Raw genomic sequence first — 13,374 nt, forward strand, 5'->3', positions numbered from 1 at the left:
TATAACCTCAAAAATGTCAAGCTTTACGATAGAGCTAACAGTTGGCAGATTGCAACAGAAGGGTTGTACCATCCCCAAATATAAAAGAGAACCCCCTTATATCTTCGAGCGATAAAACCCTGCGTCGTCCCAAATCCTTTCCTAGTGAACCATCTCAACAGTCTTCTCAGTGACATTTCAATGATATCATTGATCATCGAACGAAACGTGTCTCGGATCAATAGCGACATCGGCGCAAATGCGACTAATGTCATGCCATCCCTATGAAGATCCAATAGGACTTGGTTTAGTACTAGGCTGCTGCTATACGCCGAGATCACTTCTCCTTCAAGCGATTCTACTGCCTTCTTCACACTATATCGCAAGTTTGAATTAATAATCCTGGCATATTGTTCGCCCATTGAAAGGTACTAGGGTGAATCCCCATGCGGTTTAGGGCGTTGACTATCGATTCTATGTCCGCGTAGTTGAAATCCACCTCAAAATCCAGGAAGGCCGCTAAGAGGCATTGCGACCTCTCTCATCGATTATTTGAGGGCCGTTTTCACTAGCCAACCTTGAAGTATGCGTACTGAGTCCCACGGAAGTTATCCGTTATCAGTCCCTTCCTCACCTTTAGGACGATCAGTCTTTCCAGTGTTATCAGTAAGAGAGATGGCGGATTAAGGGTCATATAGTCTTGGGGAAAAGACTAACCTCGGGATTTTATTTTAAAAAATTTTGTTTTACAGTAAAAATTTACTGTTGAACACTAAGCATCCACTTGTGATGATAATAGGTGATTCTTTTAAAAAAATCTCTTTGTTTAGCAAATCATGATTTTTATAGATTGTTTTTTTTTTCTTTTTTTTTCACTTTCCCTTTGTGTTAAAAATTTTTAATTGTAATTTTTTTTTATTTTCCAGTTCCCTGACTCCATCTGTTGGAGAATAGCTCAACAATCAAACATTGCCTATAAAGAACAAAGTTTAGTTCAAAACCCTATGTATCAAACTCAACATGGCTGATTATGTTACTGTGGTGGAAGTGGATGATCCCTCTTCCAAAGACAATAACCATTTGCATAGAAATTCAACACGGCATAGCACAACAGCATTAACGACCGATGATCCATCTTTCATAACGGTATTATCGATCAATAACAACAACATTAACAACCAGCAATTGCTGGGAACGAGTGTCGCAGACAACAACCAATCGCAAGCCGCGGAAACGGAAGCAGTGGTGGTTTATCGTTTGGTTGGCGAACGCTTGGGTTTTGGCCTGAAATTTCAAGGTGGCACTCGCAGTGCGGAAAAAGTACAAAAACTCTTCATACAATCATGTGCCACAGATAGTCCAGCATCCAAGGTGAGTTGATATAAAGATTTTAAACAATCTGAAGAACTTTCAATTGGCCTTTTTTGTTAATTTCAGGTTATAACCTCCTGGGGCCAATTGAGAGAGGGCGATGAAATCTTGCAAATCGATGAGTTTCTTGTTAAGGATATGACACGCATTGAATGTGTGAAATGCCTCAAGGATAATGTGGCCATAAAATTAGTGGTGCGCAATGGTCGTGGCCTGAAGCCCGAAGATCTAGAGGAAGATGCCGAAAACTCTGCCACAAATGGTTTGCATATGTCGGGCGGCAGCAGCAATGGACAAGTGAAAGCTGCTCCCCCACCACCACCTCCAGTGCCTCCTAGAAAATTGGTGAAAAGGCAAAGATCCTTTAAGGACAATGACTTGAAGGATATGGCCTTGAATAAAGCAGATCCTTTGGATATGGCCAATAGTGAGCGTTCATTTACCCCGCCCCCAGATGCGGAGTACTACATAAACCTTTTTGCCGAAAACAACAGCTCCAATGTGGTGCTGAGAAATCCTTCACGCAATGGTGAATCAGAATCCGATGATACCGCCAGCACCATTTCCACTGTCATCGATCGTTATTCCATGACTTCCAATTATTCCTCAGAATCAGATCTGTCGGGTTTTGCTTCCCTCAACAATGGGCCACCGGTGGTTATGAACAAACCGGAATTGGCCAAAGTTTTGAAACCTTTTGCTTTGCTAGAGCAAGAATTTCAAGTCAATGCTGCATTGGAGAGTTCGTTTAAGAGTGTTTTGGATACTGAGGTATTGGAAATGGAACTGAAACCAGGCAATAATTATGAAAATATAGAGTTCAAGACAGAAAAAATCAATGTCTATGAAAATGTGCAATTGAAGGGTAAAGAAAATAACTACCAAGAGAAGGAAGATAAGAAGGAGGAGAATGAAACCATGGCAAACGGGTCCTCAAACAACGAAGAAAAAGAGGAAAATGCCAAGCAAACTACTCCTACACCCAAACCAAGGCAAGTGACCCTGTCGCCTGTGGAGCCCAAGAAAAGATCTATCATTCCCATGCCCCGCAAACTCAGTATCAATGGCAAGCAGGCCATAGAAGTGCCTCCACCAAAAATTCCCGATAGTGCCTTTAACAAACACAATCAAGCGACTACCGCCTCCAATACTCCCCAAAATACTCCTACCAACGAAAATACTCAACCCAAGGAATTTACCACAAAAATTCCCAAAGCCATACAATCGCCCAGTAGCCAATATCGTTCATTGGAAAGGGCCAAAACTGAAAGTGAAATCAAACTCAAGCAAGAGTCAAAAATCGACAAATTGAAGTTGCAAACCTCCGAATTTTTGGCCAATGAATCTTCAACGTCTTTGCAAAAGGATGCCAAGCAGAACAAAACCCCCTCACCGCCTAGCAAATCAAGAATACCCATAGTTTTAACCCCCAAAAGATCTTTTGATTTGGAATCCGCATTGGAGAAGAAAATTCTGCACAAGTCTCCCACCAGCATACCACGTTTGCTGACTAAACAGAAGTCGGAGACTGACCTCAAGCTGGCTTATTGCAACACCCGTTTCAAGGAATCAAGCCCTGTGGGTAGCTCCAAGATACCACTGCAAAGGACCATTTCTGCAGAGTCGAAAGTCAAAATGCCCGAACAAAAAACTCTGATACCCATTCTACATCAAAGCCTTAGCGCAAACACCAATTCATCCACAGAAAGTTTAAATTCCTCCAATTCATCGCCTTCAACTAAAGGCAATAGAGGTCCTAAACCCAAGCCACCGGAGAGGGTGCAATCCTTAAATAAAACCCAAATACCCAAGCTATCTGGCAACAACAATGTTACCACTGTTACCGTGGTGGATAGAAACTCAGTTTCACCTCAAAATTCTGCTGGTCCTTCGATGCAAACCTTCAAGAAGCAAGCATCACCTCCCAAACTCAACGACAAACCATTGACCCCACCTTCACCAAATCGGGAGATACGTTTCAAAATTCAAACCTATGCCAGCAATTCCAGCAATAACTCCTTCCAAGAACCAGAGGAAATGCCTAGCCTTTTTGATTTGCAACGACGCAATAGCCCCGATACGTCTAGAAAGAATGTAGAGGACTTATCCACCTTTAAGAGTGTGGCCAAGGCAAAGCAGGAATTGGAAGATGAATTGGATCGTATAACACCACCCCCCATGGTGGTGGGTAAGTGTGTGAAAGTGGATGAAACAGCACCCACATACTATTCCAGCTCCAGCAGTGATGAGGAGAATGAAGCCGATGGTGGTGGTGCTTTTGGCGATGATGAAAAGGAATATATATGCGAGGATGGTGAGAAGTTAGGACCACCCGAATTGATCAATGGTCCCGGACCTTCGGAGGCCTATTTTAATTTGTATTGGCATTCAAATATGCTGCCCACCATAGGAGAAGTTGAAGAAGAATGTTCCTCGATGGAAATGCAGTCTTTGACAACAAATGGGTAAGTAGAAATTGAGAGGTATTTGCGAAAGGATAACGAAATTACAAGGGTCAAAGGACGGAGTGAAAAGTAGAATTTACTAGACAATAATTTTGGTAAACATATCTGGGATTGTAGGGAACAGAAAAACCCCTCTAAAAGTCCATCTTTGTTTAAAAGTTTTTGAAGATTCACCATTACTCTGTAACTCACCATAATACTCAACGGTAGTAACCGCACAACTGAAAGTCTAAACCCAATCACAGAGTCAAGAGTCAGCGTCACGTGATTTAACAAGTATATCATATGGGGCTCTCATGCCGATGGTCTCTGATGCTAGCGTCAGCTTTTTTTTGTTTCCCATATGAAATGTGTGCTAACAATTTGACGCTGACTCTTGACTCATTGAATGGGATTGGACTCTAATGCTGGCACAATTTCCAAGGTTTTCAGTCATGTAAAACATCGCTACGATGATATGTCACTCAATAAAGTAATTACCCCAGGCTAGGTTTAGCTAAATGTGTAGCACATCTAAACGATGAGTTCACTCGGAGGGCTGTTTTTGTCCTTTGTGGCCCACTTGGCCTGCCCTCAGCTAAGTATCCGTTCCGCTCATGGGTTTAACAGACACTCTGCGCTCCCATATATAATGCTTGTGTTGAGGATCTTATCGTGTCTTTCTTCAGATAGATGCCGTTCTGTCAGTGTGGGAGACTTAAGCTTGCTTCCAAACTGACCAAACGTACTACAACGTTCAATAGTTCAACAATTCACAACGAACAATCGGTATGCTCCCCGAGAAGTTAGTTTATTCTTCCGCATTTTCAATTCTTAGAATTCGCTTATTTCCAGAAACCCAATTCAGCGTAATATCAGGGATCTTAGGGATGATAAACATTCCACCTAAGCCATGTCCGCCTATGGCGCTGAATGCCTGGGTTCGAATCCTTGCGAGAACAACACAAAATATTTTTATTGATGGTAACCCATTAGTAATGTTGGCCATATATATGAGGTCTTCAAGTGATGTCTCTCAGCGGCACTCCATTCGGACTCGGTTGTCAAAAGGAGGTCCATTTTCATTGACAACACTCATTGTTATAAGTGAAATATTTCAAGGGTTCCTTAATGAGATTTTCAGGTCCTTACTGATACTGTCAGCATAAATCCTGGGTTTCTAGGGCAAAAGATCCCTTCCAAAGTTTTTGATTGCTATTTTTGCCATGGCACAAAGCTCCATCTGAAAAACCCTTTAACTAGTCCGGCAATCTAAATAGCAAGTGCATTGGAGTAGACCCCATAATGTGCGCAATTGGATAAATGTTGGAATAGCAGAATTTTTGAGAGCCAAATATACCGTTCCACTCTTTTTCGTCAAAACACTCAATTCTGCCCTTAACCAATATAATGTCAGTGCGTGTGCTCATGGACGTTATATTTAATTTAACGTAATTAACGTGGCGTGTTACTGTACTTTACGTTGCGTTTCGTGGAGTTTTGTGCTTTTACGTTACGTTAGTTACATTTTGTCACTCAACGGGATATTTGGTGGAATAGTAGCATTTTTAGACAATACCTTTTCAAAGTCCATTTTTTCGTTTAGACTTCCATATTTTAATTCTGTATCTAATTGCGCCATTAACCAAAATAGCTTTAGTGCGTCTACATCTCGACAAAATGGACGTTTCTTTTTCATTAATGCTACGTTGCGTTACTGTAGTTAACGTTGGGTTTCTTAAAGTTTTGTGACTTTACGTTACGTTAGTTACATTTAGTAATTGCTCCACTCAGAGACGTTAGGCTCATTGTGTTTGACCCTGAAGAAGGTGAAAGATAAAGAGAAGACCAAAAAGATAAAGATATCATGGTACAAGACTGGAAAAAACAAAAAATGAAACCAACGCAGGAAATTGTCGGACCGGGAAGAAATTCTCTCCGATGAGAGTATGGATCAGTTTTCCATTTCAGTCCTCTACAGAAATCCAGAATGAATAAATGCCTGGAGAAAGTCCAGGCTCGTTGTTTTGGTTGTAAGAATATGCAGTGTCTTCATGTTAATTCATGTCGCAAAATTCGCCAAATATCCAGATCTGCGAACTGTGTGACTAGGCTGGGTTGCGTCTGGAGTGATTTGGTAGTAAGAGTAAGACTGGCTAGGAAGATGCAGAGGTGACGTATTTTCCTGGTTACAAGCAGGACACATAAATCGCACATCATCTTTAATACCAGTTCAGTGGCAATTAAAGCAACTATACATCTGCCGGAACGTACTTGAACCAGAGCTGCTACGGTTTGCTGAGGGGGTTTAACTACCTCGGGTGCTATGGGGGCCGAATTGTCTGCAAGAACAGCATTCACACGGTACCTGGTTACCGCTTTTGCTACCATCTCCTCGTGAATAGACCATGACGATCCAACCTCATGACTTATTTTGGATGACTGCTGCCAAAACTGGCCGGTATATAATTATGTCTTCGTAAGAGAAGGATCGCTCTGCTGTCGAGTCCACACTGGCGCTGACCCGTCAGTAGTCTTATATGTAATCAACGCGGTTTCTCTTTCAGCACTCCAAGTGCGGCCGGAAAGTGACATGAAGACCTTGTTTCTTCTTCTAACTTTCTACAAATTCCATGGGCACGGGATTGCTATAAGCACCACACTGAGTGGAACTTTGAGCTCTGGTTTGTGTGGTGTATATCTCAATCATGAGATGCTCAGCTGCGAGCTACCGGTCGCGTCCACAGGTAGCGGATGTCGAGTGGTGAGTCTCAGTCAGAAGTTGGGCGGTAGCGGCACTTGCTTAAATACATAGTGCCTATGATGGTCGATATGACAAAGCGAGTTATTGGAGCCTTAAAATACCCAATGCCGATGACTTATCTATAGGAGCTTGATGAAGATCGCTACCTCCACATGCAAGTGTGGCTGCAACAACAACAAATTTCAGTATCAAGTGCGGTGGATCTGATGTAGACTGTCAAATGTGACACCAAGTATTTTGGGATAGGAATGGGTACGTTATGCAAATTTGCCGATGAACATTTCATTAGAAAGTTTAAAATTGAATCGGACAGCATTCATTGATTTGTGAGAAGTTTACCCCAGATTCAGTTCGTCATCCACTTTCATAATCATCTTCCGGCATGTTTCCCATTTCCACGTAGGGAACAATGTGGGATAAGGTTTGTTGGCAGAAATCTCAAAATTTCTTCCTGAGAAAACAAATCGGACGTCATCAACGTGGGTGCCTGAAGCCATTATCATAGAATATGATACGGTTTCCATGCCGTCTGGAGGGTGTGGAATAGAAAATAGTTCTTTTCCCCATAATGGGGAACTTCCTACTTCACTCTACAGGACTTGGGGACTGGCTAAGACCTCGGTTGATATGAACAGTGATGGCGTGCGAAACAGTCATTGTGCTGTGTAATTATTGGAGAATTTCAATGCTGATTCAAATTCAGCACTTTGAAATTTTCCTGATGCTCGGCACATGGAAATCACCCAAAAACGGCTCGAGAGGAGTCGTGCTTCAAGCCTCTTAGCGGCAAGAGATTAGAACTCGGTGTAACGAGTTGTCCTTGCACATTTTCTAGGCATTGAGAGCTATAAGAGTGTCTAGAGACAGGTTGAGGACTTAGGTCTAGTACTTACTCCCGGTATACTAGGTTCTTCAGCAACAGTGTTAACATTCCATCAGAACTCAGAGCTTTCGATGACTTGGCGCTGCGGATGAAATTTGCAACTTCATAAAATAATTGTTCATCGGCTCGGTGGGGAAAAAAGCGACAAATGGCCTGTCAAAAGTTGTGGAGGTCCTATTATTCCCTATACTGGGGTTCGAGGTGAATGGTGATCTTATCGTGTCTCCTGTCTTCCGTCTTGTCACTGAACTATTGAAAACTGCGCAAGATCTTTAAGAGTTATCACTTGCGAAGAGCTTATGTATCCATAGATTATGAGGTGATCAGTAAAAACTTGATCGCCTCATCATCATTCCACAGATTTAAAGTAATCACTACAATATTCCCCCGAGTGCCGTCACAGGGACAATTGCGCAATACCCGGCCATGACTCTGTGCAACACCCTAAGCGCAATATTGCCGAGCCAGTGCCGGGAAATGTACCTTTCTTGAAATTGAATTGCAATGGTCTCGAGATAGTAGATTTTATTGGTCTTATGTCCTTCTTGGTTTATGCGATCAAAAGCTGACCAACAACTGCAGTTGTCAAGGACAATGATGCCAACAATTTACCTGCAATAAAGCGTAAACAAATTTTAAAAAGGGTAAAAAACTACTAACCTCTATTTTTGGAAAATTTTACAAATGTATTGGGTTGCCCAAAAAGTAATTGCGGATTTTTCATATAGTCGGCGTTGACAAATTTTTTCACAGCTTGTGACTCTGTAATTGCTTTCTTTCTTCTGTCAGTTATCAGCTGTAACTTTTAGCTTGCTTTAGAAAAAAAGTGTAAAAAAGTATATTTGATTAAAGTTCATTCTAAGTTTTATTAAAAATGCATTTACTTTCTTTTAAAAAATCCGCAATTACTTTTTGGGCAACCCAATAATACGCATATATAATTTTACTAGCTGAGCCTGGCCCGCTCTGCTGCACCCGATAATGCTTTGTTGGAAAGAACTCTTAATTTGGAAATTTCTGCCTAATTTCAGTTGAAAATGTATTACACTTTTCCTGTGGATTTTTCTACTCTCATATACCACTTATTTGAACCCCAATAAGTAAAAGTCCTGTTTAAGGGTGTGGTGGATTCCCAGAGACTTGGTCTCAAAAGTGGAAGTCAATTTCGTGGAAGTGGGAGTCAAGATCTTTCATTATAGATCCATACTGCTATGGTCGGTAAATATGTCCGATTGAGGGTTTTTTTAAGGGTGGGGTGACCTACTTAGTCCCACAATTGGATATCAGATTCGTTTTCTACTCTCAAACACCTTTAATTTGATATCCATATTGTAGAGATTGATCAATAAATCCGTTTGATGGGTTTTGGGGGTGGGCGGCAAACACAATTTCGATTAAATCGCCCTACCCATTTCCGAGATCTGGTGTTTTTGAAAATTATGGTAAGGAGGAGGGTGGGAAAGTTAAAAACTAATGCCGCAAACAACCGCAACGAAATTCTTATGTTATATTTTTCTTTTTTCCAAGGACCGATAGGTTTTCATAACAAAGATAATTGCTGAACGATCAGTTTTGACCACTCTGTCCTCTTTCTGTTCATGTTGGCTTATCTAAATTAGGGCCATCCAAAAATTCGATCGAAAACAGCAGTAGATGGCGCTTATTTAAATATTAGTGCTACTTGCTTGGCGTGGCTTAACATTGATACTCATGTGGTAATTGCCAGGCCAGAAAATCTTGGTAGTCCGGCATATAGTTTTTCACATTGACCTCGCCTCGAAACTGATCATCCCTTCTACAAGATTAAATAGTTCGACAAATAGCACACAAGCGAGATTGGTATCCGGATCGCTTGCGGAAGACACCTGTCCTTATATTCGGCCGTTTACCTATTTTGTGGAGTTTCTCCATATCCAGGAACTCAAATCGGGGTAATTTGCAAGCAACGTTAAGAGCGCTACGATGAGGCTCATTTCTGGTTGAATGGCTTCGTCAATAAGCAAAATATGCGTTATTGGGCAGACAGCAATTCACTTGTACTCCACGAGTCATCAAGCTTCCCGAAAAAATTACCGTTTGGAGCGGTTTATGGGCCGGCAGCATCATTGGGCCGAACTTCTTCCGAGATGATCAATACTGGCACGTTACTGTAAATATATTTGGCCCCAATTGGATAATATGATCTTGGAGGACATATGGTTCCAACAGGACGGCGCCACAAGCTGCACATCGAATGTCACACTCTCACGAAATTGGTCCGGTTCGATTTCAACCGTGGCCTTGGTTTCTCGCCACTGTGGTATCAAAATGGACTTAAAAATTTCCAAATGAGTCTGTAAAGGACTGCCACTCTTACCTAACCTAATCTATGGCACACACCTCCGCTTGTAAGACCCTTTACTCATCTTACAGTGTCCACAGCAAGGTCTTCGGAGTAGGTTACGTTGAAAAGAGGGTGCGGATATTAATCCACCGCATGCCACTATGGACATACCCTTAATCCAGTAATCGACTTGTTGTGCGCTCTAAATACTACAAAAGTAACCTCGTAAAAGAAAATCCAAGTTAGGAATTCGGTGCTACTAACAAAATCCTTAATTGTTTTCCATTCCACACCTTTAATTTGTGTCCCCACTTAAGTACCGGTGTCCTTTAGCCGCGAAAGCCGGGCAATGACTTAGGAAATGCTCCAACGCCTCATCATCTAGCCCACATGTCGCACCGTTGAGCTCGTTGTCCTATGTGTCCCGTTATGATACTAAAAGCTATACTGACATCCTTCTTACTTCCTTTCAGTAATAGCCTCGTCCTCTCACGATCCGGATCACCCAATAGGATTTCCGCCGTCCAACCGATTGTTTCGCTATTCCACGGTGTTGGATGCGCGTTCGTCACCCACGCCATTAACACAGACTGCGTCGACCCGAAAGGCTTCGGGTTAACTAAGTTTATTGACGGCAGTTCTCTGGCCTGCACTGCCAAATCGTTTGCCCTTTCATTCCCCCTTACTCCGTTATGGCCCGACACCCAAACCATGCGGATTGTGCCATCCTCAGAGAAGGCGTTAATCTCCTTCTTACATTCCAAGATTTTTCGTGACATTGCCGTCCTGGTTGTTATTGCTATAATGGGCATTTTACTGTCCGTAGAGATGTTCACACTCGACGTCCTCCCGTTAGCACCACACCACATTCCGTGATCGCCCGCATCTCCGCCTGCAGGACCGTATTATGGTCAGGCAGTCTAAAACAGATCGCAGTCCCTGGGTTCTCAATGTAGACCCTCAGGACCACTCTATCCTCTAGCTCTGATCCATCCGTGTAACATGATCTTCCAGATGGCAATACTAGGGTTCCCTCAATCCAAGACTGCGCCTCTGGCAGCAGTGCCACGCACTCGACCTCAAGTGTCGTTTCAGGTATTCGATCGGAAAACTCTTCCATTCCTTCCAGGTTTCCTAGCGTCGTCTCGATTATTCCGCGATAGTATGCTTCCATACTCAATCCATTCTCCCATCGCTTTAATCTCATATCCGCAATGGCTGCCTTACACTTTATCTGTATGTCTATGGTTCGGATACCTAGAATGGTTTCCGTTGCCCCAGTGGACGTGGTACTCATCGCTCCGCCTATGTCAGTACAACATGTTCTCTGAACCTGTTGTATAATCCTAACTTTGCACTTTTTCTCAAATCGAAGTCCACCAAACTACTGTAGGGCCAGTGGACTATCCTCGTATTCAGGCCCTATTTCGAGCCTACGGCCCGTCTACATAGTGCCCATCATCTGTGAGCCTTCTCGGTACGCTTCTGAATGTGACATTGTCAGATATCGAAATCGTTCTATTGCGGAAACGTGGTGTGTTAAATTAGCACACCTTTGTCTTCCTCGTGAACAAGCTGGTTTCGGTATTTCTGGGTTAACATTTAGACCTCTGGGTCTAGCACAGTCGTATGCCATCTGCAGCACCCTTTCGGCCCTTCTGCGCCCTTTCTGGTTGGGATCCTTACCCCTGAAGGTGCCATCACACTACATGTTCTTGTCTTATGACATGTCCAATTTTGCCATTGTTAAAGTTGCACACGTAGATACGAATAAAAATAACACTAAAAAATCACTTTTGAAAACAGCACTGTTATTTTTTCGATTAGAGTGGTGCTCTATTCCTTCTGATAAAAGCACAAAGAAATCAGCTGTTTTTGTTGTAAGCTGAATGAAAGCAACCCCAAATTAAATTGTTTTCACAACTTTAACAACTAGTAACAATCAGCTTTTGCTCATATATTTAAGTTGTGTTATACAAAAATAGCATACTATTGTAGTATAATAGCAAAAATGATGAATCGTATGTAAGTTGGCAAATTTGACACGCCCTAAAAAGTCTTATTACATTGTCTGCATAGCACACGGGTTCAAGTCCCTCCTCAGTCAGCATCCGTAATAGGTTATTTATGATGCCGCCCTGTGGCGTGCGTTTCTTAGCATATGGTTTATCTAGTCTCTAAGGACCCGGTCCTCCCGGTACTGGTCTAAGGATTGGATCAATGTGTTGGTCCGCACATTGTTAAACGCCCCCTCGGTGCCAATGCAAACCGCCAATGTGTACGTCTTGGCATCGAAGGATTCTTCTATTTTACCTTCCCTTGACATAGGCATGCTGTCTGTATTTGAGCAGTTCGCTGGATTTCCTACTCTTTATAATGGTGTCCACAATACGTTCCATGGTTTTGAGTAGAAAGGACGTAAGGCTTATAGGTCTGTAGGCCTTTGGTGTCGCATAACTTGCCTGGACGGGCTTGGGTACAAATACCACCCTTGCCTCCTGCCAGGCTTGCGGAGTACATGTGTGCAAGTCCTAGGCACGTTGTTAAAATAGCTGTAAGATGAGGAGGCCTCCTTTTGTAGTAACGCCAGAAGAATTCTATCAGGTCCGGGTGACTTAAATGGTTTGAAGTGCCTCAAGGAGTCCTTCACCATAAATTCCGTTATGATAAGCATTCGACAAACCTCATTATTCCACGATTCCGGTGTCTCCGTGAGTGGTGGCGTATCATGTGGGAAATGCGTTTTTATCAAAAGCTTTAACTTGACCTCCGTTGTCTCTGCTCTCACGCCCATGTCGTCTACTAACGTTTCAGATTGGACATGGGTTTTTGAGAGAAACTTTTTTATCTTGGCGGCTTCATTAACGCTATCGACCTGTTCGCAGAAGTGCTTCCAGGAGGCACGTTTTATCGATCTGATAATCTTCTATCTTCTATTCCTAAAGCCGTATGTATAACACATCCCAATAAACTTTCGCTTCCTTTCGACGTACTCGGTAATAAAGTTTGCGGACTTCTTCCCCAATATTGCGAATCTTCCCGGTCATCCAGGGTTTTTCTTGGTCTGATTTCCTTCCCCGAAGAGGAAAACTATCTTCGAAAGGCTCCACCAGTGCAATCGTAATCCTCGTGACATTGTCGTCAATGTCTTCTATGCTTGGACAAGCTAAATTATATTGTCCAAGTCTTCTTCTGAGTATTTTTGGCCAGTTGCTTTTCAACTTATTACGGAAGCTTATCGGATTCGGCGCTGGCGTGCTATTCTAAATCTAATGTGATGATGGTCAGAGAAGGAATGATACAAGCACAGCTTGGCAGTATGGACCGGACGACTAGAAGATTTTGTTGATATTCGCACTAAAACGTACAAAATGGTACTTTATTTAGAGATTGAGCTATTACACGGAGCAGCAGCAAGAGCCATTGCCGTTGTCTAGCGTTCGAAGTCATTAATATAACTTCCAATAGATATTTGCAGTGTTGGCAATCAGTGTTAAATTCAGCTCTGTCTGTCAGTTCCTGCACCCAATAGCTACAACAATTTTGAAAAAAAGAAAAAAAATTGAGGTATCTTCACCAAATTCACAGTAACAAGAATTTTGGCAATTTC

At 42.5% G+C, this 13,374-nt stretch overlaps 1 protein-coding gene across 4 annotated transcripts in view; it reads left to right on the plus strand.

Annotated features, from left to right (window-relative positions):
• LOC106090085 (uncharacterized) overlaps positions 1-13,374 on the plus strand; it is a 503,676-nt gene that overhangs the window by 128,026 nt on the left and 362,276 nt on the right. For all 4 annotated transcript variants that reach the window (XM_059363743.1, XM_059363736.1, XM_059363740.1 and 1 more), the window contains exons 3-4: positions 906-1,350; positions 1,417-3,815. In XM_059363743.1, the coding sequence (XP_059219726.1) occupies positions 1,000-1,350; positions 1,417-3,815 (2,750 nt within the window). In that variant the 5' untranslated portion in view covers positions 906-999. The remainder of the gene's footprint in view (positions 1-905; positions 1,351-1,416; positions 3,816-13,374) is intronic.

The sequence above is a fragment of the Stomoxys calcitrans genome, chromosome 1, assembly GCF_963082655.1.
Source record: "Stomoxys calcitrans chromosome 1, idStoCalc2.1, whole genome shotgun sequence".
Lineage (NCBI taxonomy): Eukaryota > Metazoa > Arthropoda > Insecta > Diptera > Muscidae > Stomoxys > Stomoxys calcitrans.